Source organism: Macaca thibetana, chromosome 11, assembly GCF_024542745.1.
Source record: "Macaca thibetana thibetana isolate TM-01 chromosome 11, ASM2454274v1, whole genome shotgun sequence".
In the NCBI taxonomy this organism is placed as follows: Eukaryota; Metazoa; Chordata; class Mammalia; order Primates; family Cercopithecidae; genus Macaca; species Macaca thibetana.
Window position 1 is genome coordinate 89,813,444 of NC_065588.1, and position 21,527 is coordinate 89,834,970.

The following is a 21,527-nucleotide window of genomic DNA, read 5'->3' on the forward strand; positions in this document are numbered from 1 at the left end:
TATATATGTCTGTAATGAAATAAACCAGATCCACCTAGAGTGCTATTTTCCAGTATACACGCACAAGCACACACACACACGCGTGTCTACATCACAGGTTGGCATCTGCAGTGGCAGGGGACAGTCTTGTGTCTTATGAGACTGGGCCCTTAACCCATGGGAGATGGGAAAGATGGAGAGGTCAGGGTAATTATTACTCTGGGTTACTCCTTCAAGGTCACCTCAGGCTGGCTATGCCCTTCAGTTGAAGATTACTGCCCCTCTCAAGGTAGCTGCTGCAGGACTCTCTTTTTCTGGGCTCTGATAACCGCTCCCTCTCTTTGTACCTTCAGGCCTGGAGGGGCATGAAGGAACAGCCAGTTTTACTAAGCCCAAATTCTTCTTCTTCTGCTACCACTGCTACTACTACTGCTACTACTACTACTACTACTACTACTACTATTACTGCTACTACCTGTGATCCTGTGATTCCCCTACATACCACTCACACTTCTATGAAGACACCTTCTGTAAACAAACCCTCCTGAAACCATCCCGATTTGAGTAAGTCAACTGTTTTCTTCTGGGACCCTAACAGATATAGCAATCTTTTTGTTTTTATTTTTGTTTAGACAAAGTCTCCCTCTATTGCCCAGACTGGAGTGCAATGGCGTGATCTTGGCTCATTGCAACCTCCACCTCCTGGATTCAAGCGATTCTCCTGCTTCAGCCTCCCAAGTAGCTGGGACTACAGGTGAGTGCCACCACACCCAGCTAATTTTTGTATTTGTAGTAGAGATGGGATTTTGCCATGTTGGTGAGGCTGGTCTCCAACTCCTGACCTCGGGTGATCCACCCGCCTCAGCCTCCTAAAGTGCTGAAATTACAGGAATGAGCCACTGTGCCTGGCCATTATTGTTCATTTTAGACCAGATTTATTTTTTCATTTTTAGTTACATTCATTAGATTATTCTTGGTAGTCAAAAGGGAAGGCTTTTATTTTAATGCCTAGGAAATAAGTCATCTCCTTGGTATAGATTTTCACAAAAATTATTAGACAAGATTTTGTTAAGCATCTATAAGATACGATTATGGTTAGCTTTCATTGAGTGCTTACTACCTGCTAGGTACTTTGCTAAGCTTTTTGCTCACTTTCTGTTATTTATTCCACTCAACAATTCTATAAAGTAGATTACAGGTGTGAACCACCGCACCCAGCCAGAAAACATAGTATCCTACTTTTACAAAGTATAAACTGTGACTCAAAAATATTAAGTAATTAAATTACTCCAAATAACATAATTAAGAAGGAAGGAGGGAGATTCAAATTTAGGCAGCTAGATTCTCAGACTCCATTTCTTAACCTCTGTACTCTACTGCCTACCTAACATTATGTTGAGCCTCCAGGAGCTATAAAGAAAATGATTAAGATGGTCCTGGCTGGGCATAGTGGCTCATGCCTGTAATCCAAGCACTTTGAGAGGCTGAGGTGGGTGGATCACTTGAGGCAAGGAGTTTGAGACCAGCCTGGGCAACATGACGAAACTCAGTCTTTACAAAAAGTACAAAAAATTAGCCAGGGGTGGTGGTTTGTTCCTGTAGTCCCAGCCACTAGGGAGGCTGAGGTGGGAGGATTGCTTAAGCCTGGGAAGCAGAGGTTGCAGTGAGCTGAAATCGCACCAATGCATTCCAGCCTGGGTGACAGCACAGGACCCAGTCTCAAAAATTTAAAAAACAATAATTTTTAAAAATCCTATTAAAAAAAGAAATAAGATGGTCCTACACATGGGGAACCCTTTAAGATCTTAAAGATAGAGAAGACATTAAGTGTAAAACTCGTTTGGAATGTTCATAAGAAAACTTTTGAAGGAATAGTAGTTTATAACTTGTGATCTGTATTGTATTCAGTGGAATAGAGGACCTTACATTTTTATCATTACTAATCCTTCATAGATATTTTTCTTGAATGATTTCTGATTTGAATTATTTTGATCCTGTCATTTCAGTTAGCATTAGTTTCCACTGTTAGTAAAAGACGAAGTGTTAGGTTGCTGCGCAGCAGGCTAATACTTTGTCTTTTACTAACAGAGCAGCCATTTGTCTTCACAGATTATATGGCAAATTATATTCACTTCCTCAGGAAAGCCTTTCCTGTCCTGAGTACACTAGTCAGATGTTCCTGGTATGTGCTCCATGACATCCCTGAGACACTCAACTTCCTCTGAGACACTCAACAGAATTGTCATAAAATAATCCCATCGTTATATATTTAATATCTGTCACCCTCTGACTATGTAATCTGTGAAGACTGCTGCTCTGGTGTCTGGCGAAAATTGGTGCAGTGACTTTTGCACTAACTTTTGCCATTACTGTAAATGACAAAAACCGCAATCACTATAACAGCAGCTTAAACAAGATAAAAGTTTACTTCTCTCTTTTGTCAAAATCTGTAGTAGGAAGTCTCAGGAACCTTGTCTACAAAGTCATCAAAAATCCAGACTCTTTCCAGCTGACTGCTCCATCATTCCAAGGTTAAGGCCATCCTGGGATTCTACAATAATGACCATTAAATCCACCCTCCAAGAGGAAGGATGAAGTAGGGAGCAAAGGGTGCATACCAGTTGGCTTGAAGGAAGTCACATGACCACATCTAGGCTTGCAAGGGAAGCTGAAAAATGTAAATTTTTTTTTTTTTTTTTTTTTGAGACAGACTCTCAGTCTGTCACCTGGGCTGGAGTGCAGTGGCACAATTTTGGCTCACTGCCAAACCTCTGCCTTGCAGGTTCAGGCGGTTCTTGTGCCTCAGCCTCCTGAGTAGCTGGGATTACAGGCATGTGCCACCATGCCAGGCTAATTTTTTGTCAAAAAAAAAAAAAAGTGTGAATTTTATAATTGTGAGTAACCACATACCCCTGAATTAGGGGTTCTGTTAATACAGAGGAAGGGGAGAAACATCTGTTAGGGGATAGCTTGCAGTTTCTGCTACAGATTTCTCAGTTTGTGGTGGGAACATTAATCCCTATGATTTAAGGTATAACATTTATCATAACAAGAAAAAGCAAGCACTTCTTAAAGAGAACACTTAGTGCTTACTAGAAAAACAGGGTCTTGATTTTTGGTTAAGTTTGAAATGATGTGGTCTCCTAGAAAGCTTTATTTGTTAATTATTTTTTTAGGCCACTCAAGTGAAGCAGCGGGAGTGGAGAAGGAACAAAAATATCTGTAACTGGTTATGATCAATGAGTTGTAAACCCCGCTGCACTTGAACCAGCCAGTTTTTAAGTGTTGGCTGTCAGGAATAACATGAAAATAAATCTGCCTTTGCCGTCAGCCTCATTGCTTTTGCTAGCACCCTATATTCTAGTCACACAGGCCTTATTTATTTATTTATTTATTTATTGACAGGGTCTTGCTATGCTTCCCAGGCTGGTCTCGAACTCCTGGTTTCAAGTGATCCTCCTGCCTTACCATGCCTCCACCCCTACCACAAGTTGCTGGGATTACAGGTGGAGCCACCACTCCAGCTCTTTTGCTTCTTAGAAGAATCATACTACTTCCTATTTCAGCGCCTTCACACGGGCTGCTCCCTCAGGCCCTCTTCCTCTACCTAACTTCTCCTCTTCCTTCACATTTCCGCTTAAATTCACTTCCTCAGGAAAGCCTTTCCTGTCCTGAGTACACTAGTCAGATGTTCCTGGTATGTGCTCCATGACATCCCTTTCCTCTGAGACACTCAGCAAAATTGTCATAAAATAGGCCGGGCGCGGTGGCTCAAGCCTGTAATCCCAGCACTTTGGGAGGCCGAGGCGGGCGGATCACAAGGTCAGGAGATCGAGACCACAGTGAAACCCCGTCTCTACTAAAAATACAAAAAAATTAGCCGGGCGCAGTGGCGGGCGCCTGTAGTCCCAGCTACTCGGGAGGCTGAGGCAGGAGAATGGCGGGAACCCGGGAGACGGAGCTTGCAGTGAGCCGAGATCGCGCCACTGCACTCCAGCCTGGGCAACAGCGTGAGACTCCGTCTCAAAAAAAAAAACAAAACAAAACAAAACAAAATTGTCATAAAATAATTAATCCCATCAGTATATATTTAGTATCTGTCACCCTCTGACGATATAATCTGTGAAGACTGCTGCTCTGGTGTCTGGTACATATAATAGGTCCTCAATAAATATTTATTAGATAAGTAAATGAATTAGAATAAATTAAAAATCTAGGAGTTGCAGGAAAGCACCTAACAATGAATTAACTTTAAAATGAAAACTATCATCTTGGGAGGCTGAGGAAAGAGAATCGCTTGAGCCCAGGAGTTTGAGTCCAGGCTGGGCAAAACAACAGGATCCCATCTCAGAAAAAAAGATGAGAGTTACATTGTAAGGATTTCTTTCTCTTTCTTTTCTTTTTTTTGACAGGGTCTTGCTATGTTGCCCAAGCTGGAGTGCAGTGGCGCAATCATGACTCACTGCAGCCTCAACCTTCTGGGCTCAAGTGATCCTCCCACCTCAGCCTCCTGAGTAGGTGGGACTAGAGGCGTATGCCACCACACCTGGCTAATTTTTTTTAATTTTTTTGTAGAAATAGGGGCCTCGCTATGTCACCCAGGCTGGTCTCGAACTCCTGGGCTCAAGCAATTCTCCTGCCTTGGCCTCCCAAAGTGCTGGGATTACAGGTGGGAGCCACCATGCCCAGACTTCCAGACTTCTTTTTTTTTTTTTTTTTTTTTTTGAGATGGAGTCTCGCCCTGTTGCCCAGGCTGGAGTGCAATGGCACAATCTCGGCTCACTGCAATCTCTGCCTCCCAGCTTCAAATGATTCTCCTGCCTCAGCCTCCTGAGTATCTGGGATTACAGGCACCCGCCACCATGCCCAGCTAATTTTGTATTTTTAGTAGAGACGGGGTTTCACCACATTGGCCAGGCTGGTCTTGAACTCCTGACCTCATGATCTGCCTGTTTCGGCCTCCCAAAGTGCTGGGATTACAGGCATAAACTGCCACACCTGGCCCCAGACTTCATTTTTAAAAAACAAAATTTTAAGTTTTAGGGTCTCACTCTGTGGCCCAGCCTGGTCTTAAACTCCTGGGCTCAAGAGATCCTTCTGCCTTGGCCTCTGATAGTGCTGGGATTACAGGCATGAGCCATCATAACCAGTGCAAAGATCTTTAATAATCGAAATAACCCTTTAAGTCCTGATGATCTCTAGGAGACTTGTAGTTCTACACTGACAATATATAGGGTGTTCATAGGAAAAAAATATGTGCATACATGTATATGTATACTTATTTATATATGCATATTAACAGTAATAGGAGAAAACCTAAAAATAATGTGTTTGTGTAAAAGAAAGGGAGACTGAAGGAGAATAAGGCTATCTAGTTCATATCTCAGCTCCACCATTTACTTGCCATAGAACTTTAGAATAGTACACATAATGTGCTAGATAAATGTTAGCTATTATCATAATATAGATATAAGAAGAGAGCCAGGTTCTGTGGCTCAAGCCTGTAATCCCAATTACTCAGGAGGATGAGGCAGAAGGATTGCCTGAGGCCAGGAGTTTCAGACCAACCTGGGCACTATAGCAAGACCCTGTCTCAAAGAAAAAGAAGAAAAGAAATGTCAAGTGAAAAGTTATACATCAAAATGTTAGCAGTGATTATCTCTTGGGTTTTGTTTTTTAAATCTGCATTCATTTTTTAAAAATCTGTTTTATTTGTTGTTGAGATGGGATCTTGCTGTGTTGCTCAGGCTGGTTTTGAACTCATTGGCTCAGTCAATCCTCCCCGCTCAGTCTCTTGAGTAGCTGGGATTGCAGGTGCACTCCACAGCACCTAGTCTCATCTATATTTTGTATTTTGAAATAAGCATGGCTCAGTCTAGCACAGAGGTTAGGTTCACGAGCACTGGTAATAGTAGTTCCTGGGTTCAAAGCACAGTAACTTGTGTGACTTTGAACAAGTTGTTAACCTCTCTGTGCCTCTGTCACTTCTGTTTGTAAAATGACAGTCACAATAATTAAGTGTTTAGAAAGATCTTTTTTTTTGAGACAGAGTTTTACTCTGTTGCCCAGGCTGGAGTGCAGTGGTGTGATCTCAGTTCACTGCAACCTCTGCCTCCCAGGTAAAAGCGATACTCCTGCCTCAGCCTCCTGAGTAGCTGGAATTACAGGCATGTGCCAACACGCCCAGCTAATTTTTGTATTTTTAGTAGAGACGGGGTTTCACCATGTTGGTCAGGCTGGTCTGGAACTCCTGACCTCGTGATCCGCCTGCCTCGGCCTCCCAAAGTGTTGGGATTACAGGTGTGAGCCACTGCACCTGGCCAGAAAGATCATTCTCATAGTTTGGTTGTAAGATTGCTCTGGAATCTTTGCTCTCTGATTGATACAAAGAATGACTTTTTTTTCTGGGAAGTTACAGAAGAAAAGGCAATCTCCTTTTAAATGGAAGTCATTTGATGCCAATTCCAAAGTCCTAGAATTTTGTCTGTTTTGTCATTTTACTAGCATGAATTTAAAGCATTTGTAGCTGAGCACAGTGGCTCACACCTATAATTCCAGCACTTTGGGAGGTTGAGGTGGGCGGATCACTTGAGGTCAGGAGTTCAAGACCAGTCTGGCCAACATGGTGAAACTCTGTCTCTACTAAAAATACAAAAATTAGCTGGGCATTGTGGCAGGCACCTGTAATCCCAGCTACTCAGGAGACTGAGGCAGGAGAATCACTTGTACCCAGGAGGTAGAGGTTGCAGTGAGCCAAGATAACATCACTGCACTCCAGCCTGGGTGACAGAGCGGGATGCTATCTTCAAAAAATAAATAAATAAAATAAAATAAAGCACTTTTATGTAGGTCAATGTAAGTTATTTGCTGGTATTTCAAGTTTGTATTTTTAGAAATTATACTTTATAAGTTGCTAGCACTGAACTCTTAAGTTAGGAACACTTTGTGACGTGGCCTCTCTTAACTACTCTGACATTATCGTATTTGTTTTCCTTCTACCTTTCTTACTGCCACTCCTGGGAGACCCTTGCTCAAGGTTATCCTCCTTCATCTGATTTCTAAGTATTGGAATTCCCTGGGGCCAGCCTCCAGGCCCTTTATCTTTTTTTCTATACCTAGTCCAACCTCTACTCTCCAAACACACCTCTTCAAGTACCTGCCTTTTGTTTTTTGTTTTTTGGGGGAGTGGGGTCTCACTCTGTTACTCAGGCTGGAGTGCAGTGGCACGACCACAGCTCACTGCAGCCTCAACCTCCAGGGCTCAAATGATTCTCCTACCTCAGCCTCCTTAGTAGCTGGGATCACAGGTGCGCACCATCAGCCTGACTATTTTTGTGGATTTTTTGTAGAGATGAGGCCTCACTCACTATGTTGCCCGGGCTGCTGCCTCGTTTTGTGTCTCCACTGGAGTGTCTCAGAGCCATCTCAAACTCAACAACTCCCAAACAGAAGTATGCATTCCCGCCCTCATCAGACTCCCCAAACCTGCTCCTCTCTCAGTCTTCCTTGTCTTATGAATGGCGCCATTGTCAAGCTAGTCATCAAAGCGTCACCTGAAGTGTCTTCCTCTCTCTCAATCAATCCATCAGCAAGTTAAGTCATTACTTCCAATTTTAAAATACATCTGGACTCTTTCTCTCTCTCTGTCTCCACTGCCACCACCCTCCATCACATGATTTATTGACTGCAGAACTGTAGTAGCTTCCTTGCTAGACTTGCCTGTGGTCTTGCCACTCTCCAAACCACTCCTCCTAGGGCAGCCAGAGTAACCTTTTAAAAATAGAAATCAAATTATGTCACTTCTTTTGTGTAAAAATCTCAAGAGACAGGGGCTCACTCTGTCACCCAGGCTGGAGTGCACGGCACGATCATAGCTCACTGCCACCTTGACCTCCTGGGCTCAAGCAATCCTCCCACTTCAGCCTCCTACTCCCAGGGTAGCTAGGACTACAGGCACACAGCACCACCTACTCCATTTAATCTCTACATATGTCCTGTGTCCTAACTCCGTGTTAACCCCTCCAAGACTTATGAAGCCCAACATGACCTGGCTCCAACTCTCCTCATCTCCTGCCACTCTTCTCCACACTGTCCACCCTACTCCAGTATATGGTAAGCTGTTTCCACCACATTAAAGCTTTTGTGTAAGTTGTTCCCTCGCTTAGCCTAAATTGTCTCTCCTCTTTCTTCCCCCAGAAATGTTGGTTTCTTTTCCAGTCTCAGCTTTGTGAGACCTTCCCTGGTCCCACTAAGTGAGTCTCCCTATTGGGGACTGGTCCCACTCTGCTCACAGCCATCAAGACTTGACATCTGGAATAATCTTTGATCCATTCTTCTTACACTTTACGCAGGGAATGTTCAACCAGTCCAGTTGACTGCTCATTCAAATCTGTTTCTCCTCTCTGTCCCTTCCTATTGCATAGTCCAGAAAGGACACAGATGGACCCTCTGTGGGCTTCTACAAGAGCAAAGATTAGCCTCCTGATGTTCCCTGGGAAATGAGGAGACATACTACACAGCCCATATTCAGTTTTCTTTACTATGTGATCTGTGTTCACTTACTTTCAATACTTGTCACTTCAGGAATATGGTTCTTAACTTGTTGAGGGGTTTATCAATTCCCTGGAATACATACTAAAAGCTATAGATTCTTTCTTAGAAAAATATACAAAAGCAACATTTTGCAAATCATGGGAAAAGGGAATTTCTAGGCAACCACTTCTGCTTTACCAGCCAATCATCTGCTGTCTTGGATACTTGCAATGTTATCTAGTCTTTTCATTTGTTCAGCAAACACTTACTGGAGACCTATAATGAGGCCGAGCACAGTCTGAGATGCTGGGTTTGCACATGGTGAAGAACAAGATAGACATATGTCTCTGCCTTCACGGAGCTTACATTATCCAGCATAAGAGACATTAAACGAGGCTGGGTGCAGTGGTGCACGCCTGTAATCCCAGCACTTTGGGAGGCGGAGGCGGGCAGATCACCTGAGGTAAGGAGTTCAAGATCAGTCCGGCGAACATGGCAAAGTCCCATCTCTGCTAAAAATACAAAAATTAGCTGGGTGTGGTGGTGGGCACCTGTAATCCCAGCTATTCGGGAGGCTGAGGAAGGAGAATCGCTTGAAGCCGAGAGGCAGAGGTTGCAGTAAGCCAAGATCATGCCACTGCACTCCAGCCTGGGCGACAGAGTGAGACTCTGCCTCAAAAAACAAACAAACAAACAAACAAACAAAGTTAAACGAGCAAACAAATAATATAAAGTCAGGTAATGGTAAATGTTCTGAAGGAAAATAAAGGGGGGCATGGAATAAGGGTGGGTGAGGCTATTTTAGTGGTGTGGTCCTTTCTAAGATGATATTTGAGAAAGGCCTGTATACAGTAAGGTCAAGAGAAGAGGTGAGAGAAGCGCATTGTTGGCAATGGGAACAGAGAGTGCAAAGGCCCAGGGGCCTTTCCTTCCTCCTAAGATGGAAGGCAAGGTCCAAGATTCTGCATAGTTACTTCCTCCCATAATAGGTAGCCAGCACAGTTCTGAGGGCACAGTGCCAGGTTCTCCAAGTGGAGGGCCTCTTCACATTCTGATTCCAAACGTCCAATTCCTAACCTACACATTTCAGGGCTTCTCGGGAATGTCTCTTCCCCTGGGAAACTTTAACTCATTTACTAAAGGGCAATCTACGATTTCTTTGAATATTAACATAATTTTTTAAAAAAGTACTTGTAGGCTTGCATGGTGGCTCAGGCCTGTAATTCCAGCACTTTGGGAGGTGGAGGTGGGAGGATCGCTTGAGACCAGCGTGGGCAACATAGCAAGACCCCGTCTTACAAAAATATTAAAAAATTAGCCGGGTGTGGTGGTGTCCGCCTGTAGTACCAGCTACTCAGGACGCTGAGGTGGGAGGATCTCTTGGGCCCAGGAGGTACAGGCTGCAGTGAGCCGTAATGGAGCCATTGCACTCCAGTCTGGGTGACAGAATGAGACTGCCTCACACACACAAAAAAAAAGTTTGTTAGTTTCTAAGGGTATGTATTTGGGGCAGTGATTTTGTTTTTCTGGGCACCTTGATAACGTTGCGGCCATGCTGCTACAAATAAAGGCAAGAGTCCATAGCAACGACTCCGCTTTCCCTCTGCGACCCGGCTGCTTTCCCACGGAGACTACATTTCCCAGAATGCCACGCGGCCGGGAGGGCGCGCGCGGCGCTGCTTCTTGGGACCCGGATTGAAACAAGATGGCGGGCTCGTGGTGAGAAGCTGTGAAGGTAACCGCTTCCCTCTAGTCCTTCTGTGGAGGACTCCCTCGAAGCTAGGCAGGCCCACAGTGTTTGTCTGCAGGTGTCGAGGTCTCCCGCCTGTCGTTCCCGGCAGGGCGAGGCTGCCTGCATCCCCAGCCTTTGCCCTTCCTGCAGAAGGGCCGGCATGTGGCCGCGTGCTTCCTGTAGCGCCCCCTTCGTTACCTGGCGGACGCCCGGGCGTGGCTGATGTAGCTTGTGGCTCTAGGGACTCATTTAGGTCGAAGAGTCCGTGTGCTCCTGGTAGCCTGCTCCTCAAACCTCTTACCCTCAGAGGCTATGTGGCTTTTGTTTTGGGGTTGAATTCCGGGCCAAGGGACTTGACCTCTGAAATGATCTTCCTGGGGTGAATAATCTGACTCCCAGCAGAGTGTGCTTGCCTCTGGGCTTCGGTCAGAGGGGACCTAATTTCCCCCAAGATGTTTTGTTCGTGGTCAGAGGTCATGGGTTTACGTCCCACGCATGTCACCTATTAAGCAACGATATACTGGCCAAGTAATCGATTGACCTCTCTGAGCCTTTGTTCTTAATCTGTGAAATGGAGATGCCTGCTTCACAGACTTGTGAAAGTCAGAGCATGTAATGTATATGAAAGTGGATGATAAACTAAAAAGCACACTTATGAGCTCACGGTTAGCAGTGTTAATGTACTGGCAGTGCAAGGTATCAGTGTGAGTGATTTAGCCTAGCAAATAAGAGGACCTGTGTCCTAATTCCCTTTTATCACTATTGGGGGAAGGGCACGGATAGTCGTTGAAGACTATTAAAAACAAGGTTTAACAATGGTTATTTGTCATTTATTCACAACAGCCCATGAAGATTGTGGTTTTCCCCATTTTGTCATTGGAGAAACTGAGGATCATTTAATGACTTGTTATAAAGTTTCCCAGTTTGGCAGTGACTGACTTTAAAGTCCTTGGAAGCAAGACTTTTAAATTTTATACTTTAGTTTCTTCATGAATCAGAATAATCACATGATTAATACGAGAGCAAAATGAAATGGTGGCGAAAGTACCTTGGAAAGTTAAAGACCTTATACACATATAAGATGGTGAAATTTTATCTGGGACTTGAGGGCATTTATATGAGTTCCTCCAATTGAGTATTTAATAGGCTAAGGATAGGCCTTCTTGTTTGATATTTCTTTATTATTATATTAATGGCTCAGGGCAGACAGAAATATTTAATCAGAAACAGGATAGTACTGTAAGTGACGTAGTATCTTGTATATGGAACCTTGGAGGTTGTACACAGACACGCTAGCATTATGAGAATGAATACTCTGTGTACCATTTGTGAATGACTGTTTCAAGAGTAATTACACATGTACTGAGTATTCAGTAAGTAGAAGGAGCTGCACTGGGTGCAGAGAAGTTTGCATCTAGGATAAATAGTAATGGACATAGTTCCAGTCGTTCTGATCTTATATTTTGACCGTGTTGCTCTTCGTCCTGTTGTTAAATCGTGTGAATTGCCAAGTTGTTTAAAAGCATTGCTTCAATTGACTTCTAGGCAGTGATTGTTACCTTGTTCTTGTGGTGTTTAATTTAACTTAAGTTTACCATAGGTAGCACTGATTTTTCTTTATCTCTTCGGCAGGAGTAGAAATTGGTATGCCTAGAAGCAGATGTTAAAAGCAGTTTCTCTTCAGAACATCTTTTTTCATACCACTTGATAAGCATCTTGAAACACCATGGCTGTAGCTGCAGTAAAATGGGTGATGTCAAAGAGAACTATCTTGAAACATTTATTTCCAATCCAAAGTAAGTGAAATTTTTTTAATGTTTAAAAAGTTTTAAACTTTTAAGAATATAGAAAATTTAAAGCATTTAGTTATTGTATACACCTGTAATTTGCAGGAGTGTTTGCAGTAATGGAAAGTGGGAGAAAACATGAGATGTGGTGTCTCATGCCTGTAATCCCAGCACTTTGGGAGGTGGGAGGACTGCTTAAGGCCAGGAGTTTGAGACCAGCCTGGGTGACATAGCAAGACCCCCATCTCTAAAAAAAAAAAGTGGATTGGGGAGGGGAATGGATAAATTATGGTACATCTTAACTGTGACTGTCATACAGCTGTTACTGACATGGAAAAATCTCCAAATAGAAACAAAAAAAAAAAGCATGTCAGAACCATATCTATGTATATCTATCATATGATCTTATTTGTATGTTTAAAAGATGATCCATCATATGCATGTGTGCATATGCATAAATGCAGAGGTAAAAGGTCTGGACCAAACAGTGGCTATCTGTGTAGCCCACTCGGGATTTAGCTGAGGGCAGGAGTAAGGGACTGGTCAAGGGTAACTTTCTCTTGTTCAATTACATGTATTGCTTTTTTAGTAGTTCTTAAAATATGCGAATAAAGGGTAAATTTACAGTCCCATATTCCAGAGATAATCATTGTTAATATTTTGGTGGATTCTCATTGTGTTTTTTCTATGTACCTAGCCATTTTAAAAATATGAAATGTAATTTCTGCCTTTTCTAAAGAACTGTATATAGTTAATATTTTCTCGAAAGCTTGTTAATACATGTTTGACAGTCAAAGCATGGACCCAAATAAGTAAATAGAATATTAAAGTCTTTTTTCTCAGCCAACTGTGCTTTCTTTTTTCTTTTCCTGTTTGTAAACTCTGTTCTCCCATTTCTAAAGTAGACATGTATAGAAGGCTACAGTAGGTTTGTCTTTTTATATTTAACTATGTCAGCCAACTTTTTATTTTTATTTTTTATTTTAGATTCAGGGGGTACATATGCAGGTTTGTTACATGGATATATTACATATGCTGAGATTTGGGCTTCAACTCAACCCATCACCCAAATAGTGAATATAGTGCCCAATAGTTATTTCAACCCTTCCCTCCATCCCTCCCTTCTGTTTTGAGTCACCAGTGTTTATTGTTCCCATTTTTGTGTCCATATGTACCCAATGTTTACCTCCTACATGTAAGTGAGAACATGTAGTATTTGGCTGTTTTTGCATTAATTCACTTAGGATAATGGCCTCCAGCTGCATCTATGTTGCTGCAAAGGACGTGATTTTATTTGTTTTAATGTCTGGCTAATAATCCATGGTGTACATATATACCACATATTATTTATCCAGTCTGCCGTTGATGGGCTTGTTTCCATGTCTTTGCTATTGTGAATAGTGCACTGATAAACATGCAAGTGCAGCTGACTGGTTTTTTTTTTTTTTTTTTTTTGAGACGGAGTTTTGTTCTTGTTGCCCAGGCTGGAGTGCAATGGTGCAATCTCCGGCTCACCGCAACCTCTGCCTCCTGGGTTCAAGCAATTCTCCTGCCTCAACTTCCCAAGCAGCTGGGATCACAGGCCAGCACACCCAGCTAATTTTGTATTTTCAGTAGAGACGGGGGTTTCTCCAGGTTGGTCAGGCTGGTCTCGAACTCCCAACCTCAGGTGATCCGCCCGCCTCAGCCTCCCAAAGTGCTGGGATTACAGGCGTGTGAGCCATCGCGCCTGGGGTGCAGCTGACTTTGTAAATACAACTCTGCTTGACCTTGACCTTTGTCTCTTCTTTCTTATTTCCTGTTTACCACCATTTGTAATTGAAAGTTTGTTTATTGAATTAAAGAGAAAAGAGCTATTTGAAGAATAGAGTAAAAGTAAAGTAATAAATAGGCAATTTGTTATGCTTGAGGCGGGGAAAATATTTTACTCAGTAAACACCTTTGTTGAATAGAATGCTCAAAGGTTTGTTAGATCCTACTCTATTTTATTTTATTTTGTTTTTTGAGACTGAATCTTGCTCCATTGTTCAGGCTGGAGCACAGAGGCATGATCTTGGCACATGGCAACCTCTGTTTCCCGGGTTCAAGTGATTCTCCTGCCTCAGCCTCCCGAGTAGCCGGGATTATAGGCACCTACCACCATGCCTGGTTAATATTTGTATTTTTAGTAGAGGTAGAGCTTCACCGTGTTGGCCAGGCTGGTCTCGAACTGCCAACCTCAAATGATCTGCCTGCCTTGGCCTCCCGAAGTGCTGGGATTGCAGGTGTGAGCCATTGCGCCTGTCCTAGTTTTTGTATTTTTAGTAGGGAAGGGGTTTCACCATCTTGGCCAGACTGGTCTCAAACTCCTGACCTCAAGTAGTCTGCCACCTCAGCCTCCCAGAGTGCTGGAATTATAGGCGTGAGCCACCGCACCCGGCCACCAAATCCTGCTCTTATAGGAAGCTTTCTATCCCTGCTTCCTTGCTTGCCCTACTGTCCCCTTTTTTAGGGCCCTAAACATAATAACATTTATTACATTATATTCAAAGTAAAATCAACTTAGAGTTCAGTAAATGGAATAGGAGATTGCTTAAGAGACTTTGGATATAAACTAAAATAAGTCACAACAAAACTACAATCAGCATTTGATTATCTAGGAGCATTTTTGTTGTGAGAATTGGAAGAAAGACCCTTACTTCTTAGCCTACTCTTTGCCTTGCAGGAACCTAGCTCCTAGACTAATGAGAAGTCAGATCCAATCAGTTTTTACATAGTCTATGTTTTGAAGCAATTAGTCCTCACACAGGCCCATCAGAAAACCAATTAATGTGTCCCTGGATAATTGAAAATTGTTTATATATCTTTTTCCCCACTGGATTTCCCACTAAGTTTGTACTGTATCTAATTCATTTTGGTGTCCCTGGTGCCTCTCATCATGATAGGAGATATATCAGTGTTTGTTGAAGTAATCTGAATGGATTAGAGCTACTCTCAAAATACCTAATTAACTAAGCATTAGGTTACCCTAGAAAATCATTCCGTTATCAGTCATCCTAATATTCAGTGACCTAACTTCTTATGTCCTAAAAGTCCCTTATACTGCGAAGTTCCTACTACTACTATTATTGAAAGTAAAGGGCTGGGCATGGTGGCTCACACCTGTAATACCAGCACTTTGGGAGGCTGAGGCAGGCTCCGAAGTTTGAGACCAGGCTGGGCAATGTGACAAAATGCCATTTCTATAAAAGTTAGAAAAATTAGCTGGGCGAGGTGGTGCGCTCCTGTGGTCCCAGGAGGGAGGCAGCCTACTCGGGAGGCAGCCTTCTCAGGAGGCTGAGGTAGGAAGACTGCTTGAGTCCAGGAGTTCGAGGCTGTGATTGTGCCATTGCATTCCAGCCTGGGAGACAGAGCGAGACCCTGTCTCAAAAATAAAAAATTAAAATTAAAGAAAGTTTCATTACTGTTATTATTGATGTTTAATAAAAAAGGGAAGAACATTAAGATTGGAGGCAAAGCGAAATCATGATTAAGGAAGGAAGTTCAATGAGCAAAAATAAAAAGGCTTCCCTATATTCTAGAAGGAATATTTTAAAATTTCCCAAATGGTCAGTCAGCCTGGGAATGTAGAGCACTTTACAGTTTTCAAAGCATGTTAAGCCATTTGATCCTTTATAACAGTTTTGATTTTGGTAACCCATGTAGTATTATCCTCTTTATGAAGGTAAGGAAACTTGAGTTCTGTGGCCCTCATAAGTTTACCTAGGGTCACATATTTGGTAAATGAGAACTGTGACCAAAATCTGGATCTCCCCACCTTACTTTGTCCAGTATACTTTCTACTGTACTTCCTTTTCAGTAGCAAGGTAAAATACTGAGCATTTGAAGATGGGACAACTTTTAGCTTTCATAGCTCTTTTCTTTTTTTTTTTTTTTGAGACGGAGTCTCGCTCTGCGCCCAGGCTGGATGGCATTGGCCAGATCTCAGCTCACTGCAAGCTCCGCCTCCCGGGTTTATGCCATTCTCCTGCCTCAGCCTCCCTAGTAGCTGGGACTACAGGTGCCCGCCACCTCGCCCAGCTAGTTTTTTTGTATTTTTTAGTAGAGACGGGGTTTCACCGTGTTAGCCAGGATGGTGTCGATCTCCTGACCTCGTGTTCCGCCCGTCTCGGCTTCCCAAAGTGCTGGGATTACAGGCTTGAGCCACCGCGCCCGGCTAGCTCTTTTCAAAATGTAATTAAACATATATATGTAACAAGAATAACTCATAAATTACAGAAATTATTGTTAATTGAAGTTCTTCTGGTACATTGAATTGCTTTGGCTTGATTGGTGTTAACTTCGGCATTGGTCCTAATTATATATTTAGAGCTTCTGCTACCTCTATATCCAGAACAGATGTGCACCACCATGTCTGCTTATTTATTTATTTATTTATTTATTTTTGAGATGGAGTTTCACTCTTGGGATTACAGGCATGCATCAACATGCCTGGCCAGTTTTTTGTATTTTTAGTAGAGAGGGGGTTTCACCATGTTGGCCAGGCTGGTCTCGAATTCCTGACCTCAAGTGATCCACCTGCCCTGGCCTCCCGAAGTGCTGGGATTACAGGAATGAGCCACTGTGCCTGGCAAGTGTTAGACTTTTAAGGATGAGGGGTATTTGAACAAAATGGGGATGGAATTCCATACTGAGGACATGGTGAAGGCATGGAGATAGGGAAGGCAGGATAGGTTACAGTCCTATATCACAGGAACAAGAGGCTCTGACTTTGATTCTTGGCATTAATCAAGATGCATTCAAAACTTGCTTTTAACTATATTGAATTGCTTTTAAATTTTTTTCTTTGTGTTAAAAGAATATCCTTTTTTTGAACATAGGAGAACCTTTCACAAGCTTTTAAAAAAGCAATTATGGCCGGGCACGGTGGCTCACGCCTGTAATCCCAGCACTTTGGGAGGCTGAGGCAGGTGGATCACGAGGTCAGGAGATTAAGACCATCCTGGCTAACATGGTGAAACCCCATCTCTACTAAAAATACAAAAAATTAGCCTGGCGTGGTGGCGGGTGCCTGTACTCCTAGCTACTCAGGAGGCTGAGGCAGGAGAATGGCGTGAACCCGGGAGGCAGAGCTTGCAGTGAGCCGAGATCGTGCCACTGCACTCCAGCCTGGGCGGCAGAGCGAGACTGCATCTCAAAAAAAAAAAAGAGCAATTATGGCTCTTGAATTTGCAGGTATTCTAAAAAAGGAAAATATGCTTTAAAATGTAAGCATTTTGATTAAGAAAAGTTAATTTTGAACAGATTATTTCATATTTCATCACTTCATCGCTCCCTTATAAACTCTGCTCCTTGGAAAACCCAAATACTTTATTTTTATTTATTTACTTTTTTGAAACGGAGTTTCGCTCTTGTTGCTCAGGCTGGAGTGCAATGGCATGATCTCAGCTCACTGCAACCTCTGCTTCCTGGGTTCAAGCAATTCTCCTGCTTCAGCCTCCTGAGTAGCTGACCACGCCTGGCTAATTTTGTATTTTTAGTAGAGACAAGGTTTCACCATGTTGGTCAGGCTGGTCTTGAACTCCTTGACCTTAGGTGATCTGCCCGCCTTGGTCTCCCAAAGTGTTGGGATTACAGGCGTGAGCCACTGCACCTCGCCCCAAATACTTTAAGTTCTTTCTTGGAAAGGCTGGAGTACCCAAATACTTTTAATTTTTATTTTACCTGGAGTCCTTGCACCTGTTACTCCCTCTGCTAGAAACATTGTTTTTATCTCTTATCAATTCTTATTTTCTCATTCTTTAGAGCACCTTGGACATCACCTCCACTGAAAAGGCTTTCTTGAACCTGCACAATTTGTTTGGTAGCCTTTCTGTGTGACCCATCTTTGCCAGTGTTTACCAGTCCTAACAGTGCTTATCCTCTATGTTGTAATTGTTTGTCTGTCTCTCTCACAAGCAGACTATACCCTTTTGAGGGTTGGGACTGAGTTTTGTTTGTTGTTGAATCTCTAGCCCCTAGCACAAGCCTGTTTCATAGTAAACAGTAAATGTTGGTTGAATGAGTAAAACTAGCTTTAAATTTATGGAGAAAATATGCTCAAATTAACTAAATCTATTTTACTTTTTGGGGTTTTTGCAGATGGAGCTTTATATTGTGTTTGTCATAAATCTACGTATTCTCCTCTACCAGATGACTATAATTGGTATGTATTAAAACTCAACTGAAAAAATAATAGTCTTAGCTATATCTGAAATAATTTAATTTTATTTCTTGTTTTGATGTCTTACGCTTTCATTTCTCATTATTCTTTCCTTAATTTTGTTTTTTAAAATTGTTTTAATGATTTTATTTACCCAGTATCTGAGCTTATAAACATTTTAAATAAAAATTATTATCATTGTGTTTCATTGAATATTTAATTTGTTGTAAGACAGACATGCTGTTTAGAACTGCCGTCCTTTCTAAAGCATGCTTTAGCTTTTTGGAAAAGTTAATTCGTTTTTATAGGGTTCATATGTGTTAGCTTAAGCTATTATTTATCTTTTCTTTTGTTTGATATTGAATAATCCTAAATTACACATACTTAATTTAACCGCCATTCATTTGGTACTTATTCAATTTAGTCACTATGATAAGAACTAGGAATAACATATGACATTGTCTTTTTCCTCTGCAGCAGAGTCTGATATGCAGAAACTGCAACGTATTTTCTTAATCTGTGTTGTTTTTATTACAAAATGATAATAAAAATATTTTTTCTTCTCTCTTGACACTAGTTTTATTTTTATTTTGTTTTCGAGATGGGGTCTTGTTCTGTCGCCCAGACTAGAGAGCAGTGGTGTGATCTTGGCTCACTGCAACCTCCACCTCCCATGTTCAGGCGATTTTCCAGCCTCAGCCTCCTGAGTAGCTGAGACTATAGGCGCGTGCCACCATGCCTGGCTAATTTTTGTATTTTTAGTAGAGATGGGGTTTCACCATGTTAGCCAGGCTGGTCTCAAAGTCCTTACCTCAGGTAATCTGCCCACCTGGGCCTCCCAAAATGCTGGAATTACAGGCGTGAGGCACTGCAACTGACCTTTTATTTTTTTGAGACAGGTTCTCACTTTGTCACCCAGGCTGGAATGCAGTGGCGCTATCTCAGCTCACTGGAGCCTTAACTTGCGAGGTTCAAGTAATCCTCTTGCCTCAGCCCCCAAGCGGCTGGGACTACAGGTGTGTGCCACCACACCCAGCTAATTCTGTATTTTTTATAGAAACGGGGTTTCAGCATGTTGCCCAGGCTGATCTTAAACTCCTGAGCTCAAGCGATCTGCCTCCCTCGGCCTTCCAGCATGCAAGGATTACAGGTGTGAGCCATCATGGTTGGCCTTTTATTTTTATTTTTGAGACAGGGTCTCACTTTGTCGCCCAGACTGGAGTTCAGTGACGCTATGTCAGCTCACTGCAGCCTCAACCTCCCGGATTCAAGCTATCCTCCTGCCTCAGCGCCCCCAAGTAACTGGAACTGTAGGTGTGTACCACCACACCTGGCTAATTTTTTTTATTTTTTGTAGACAGGATTTTGCCATGTTACCCAGGCTGGTCTCAAACTCCTGAGCTTAAGTGATCCTCCCGCCTTGGCCTCCCAAAGTGTAAGGATTACAGATGTGAGCTACCACACCTGGCCTTGACACTAATTGTACATCTAATGAGTACTATGATAGCGATGAAACTGGAGTAGGTAACATTTTTTGAACCTGGAAAGATTGAGTCATATGCGTGTTTTGCATTATATAAAACTATCTTCTCATGAAGAAATCATTTGGCAGATTAAATGTTCATTGTAGCCATGTTATAGTATTCAATCTTGTAACCATGGTGAAACAATCTAATACCTATTCTCTGTTACCTACAAATTATTTTGTTGTGGTATTTAAGCTGACATATTCTGTGGGATGGTCTTCAGTTGTCTCCTGTGTTTTGGGTACCAGGTTTGCCAATCCAGTGATGTAGTATCTTCTCTTCAGCAATTTGTGATTAATTAATTTTAGCTTTTTTTTTTTTTTTTTTTTTTTTTGAGATGGAGTCTCATTCTGTTGCCCAGGCTGGAGTGCAGTGGCATGATCTTGACTCACTGCAGCCTCCGCCTCCTGGGTTCAAGTGATTCTCCTGCCTCAGCCTCCTGCGTAGCTGGGAGTACAGGTATGTGCCACTACACTTGGCTAATATTTGTATTTTTGGTAGAATCGGGGTTTTGCTAGACTGGTCTTGAACTCCTGACCTCAAGCAATCTGCCCACCTCGGCCTTACAAAGTGCTGGGATTACAGGCATGAGCCACCACGCTGGGCCCAGAATGATTATTCTTAAAGCTAAAATTAGGCCGGGCACTAATTTTAGCTTTAACCTGGAGTGCCCATTGCACTCCAGCCTGGGTGACACAGTGAGATTCCATCTCAAAAAAAAAAAAAAAAAAAAAAGAATAATCATTTTGCCTTGAATACAGTATAACTTTATTTCTAAAACATTCTTTTTTAGCAACGTAGAGCTTGCTCTGACTTCTGATGGCAGGACAATAGTATGCTACCACCCTTCTGTGGACATTCCATATGAACACACAAAAGTATGTATGAGAAAATGTCTTGTAGTTTTTAATTTGCTGTTAGAAATGTTTGTACTTCTTTATAGTATCCAAAAAGAAGGGAGTCGTCTGATTTTCCTTGCTTTAGATTTTCTTTTGGCTTTTTAATTTTACTATTTTGATTTTTCTCTTATTTGTTTTTCATCTGCTTTCTTTACAGTCTTTTGTTTTGTTTTTTTCAGAATACAAAGTGAACCATTTAAACACAATTATGGCATCAGTTTTCTGGTCTAAAAGATTTGGTAGATTTCTGGTTAAAGATCAAATACATCTAATATAAAATTATAAAATGCATTGTCCCATACTGCCCCATATTATAATGTAGAAAATTATGAAAAAGTTGTATTTTAGAGTGCTGTTACAAATAAAAGTTATATTTTAGAGTGCTGGGATTACAACTACTTTTTTACTGTTGTTTCTGATGGTTTTTTTTTTTTAACATTTGGTGAATTTGTTTTTTTAATTTTTATTTTTTAATGGGACAACATAGGTATGTATTTTGAATGACTCGGTTAGATTTCTTTCCCTATTTTTTTAAAAAATCAAGTACTAGACAGAAGAGGATTTTGTATTGTTTTTAATATAATTTATTTTTAGTTTGACCCAAGTCTTTTTTTTAGTTTTGTATTTCAAAAGCTTTTTCCTATTTCTTTAAGCCTCCTTCTACTAGGTAATGTTTGATTTGCTTTTTTTTTTTTTTTTGAGACAGGGTCTCACTCTGTCGCCCAGGCAGGAGTGCAGTGGCGTGATCCGGCTCACTGCAACCTCCACCTCCTGGGTTCAAGCTATTCTTCTGTCTCAGCCTCCCAAGTACCTGGGACTACAGGCACCTGCCACTACGCCCGGCTAATTTTTTAATTTTTTTAAATTTTTGTATTTTTAGTAGAGACGGCA

The 21,527-nt window shown here is 42.0% G+C and overlaps 2 protein-coding genes across 3 annotated transcripts in view; one reads left to right on the top strand and one right to left on the bottom strand.

The window, feature by feature from the left end:
• The window catches only part of UBE2N (ubiquitin conjugating enzyme E2 N), a 443,559-nt gene that overhangs the window by 47,459 nt on the left and 374,573 nt on the right, over nt 1-21,527 (bottom strand). The window lies entirely within an intron of this gene.
• MRPL42 (mitochondrial ribosomal protein L42) overlaps nt 10,203-21,527 on the top strand; it is a 35,617-nt gene continuing 24,292 nt past the window's right edge. Inside the window, exons 1-4 of the mRNA XM_050747215.1 lie at nt 10,203-10,246; nt 11,876-12,039; nt 18,151-18,214; nt 20,531-20,615. Of these exons, the coding sequence (XP_050603172.1) occupies nt 11,970-12,039; nt 18,151-18,214; nt 20,531-20,615 (219 nt within the window). The 5' untranslated portion in view covers nt 10,203-10,246; nt 11,876-11,969. The remainder of the gene's footprint in view (nt 10,247-11,875; nt 12,040-18,150; nt 18,215-20,530; nt 20,616-21,527) is intronic.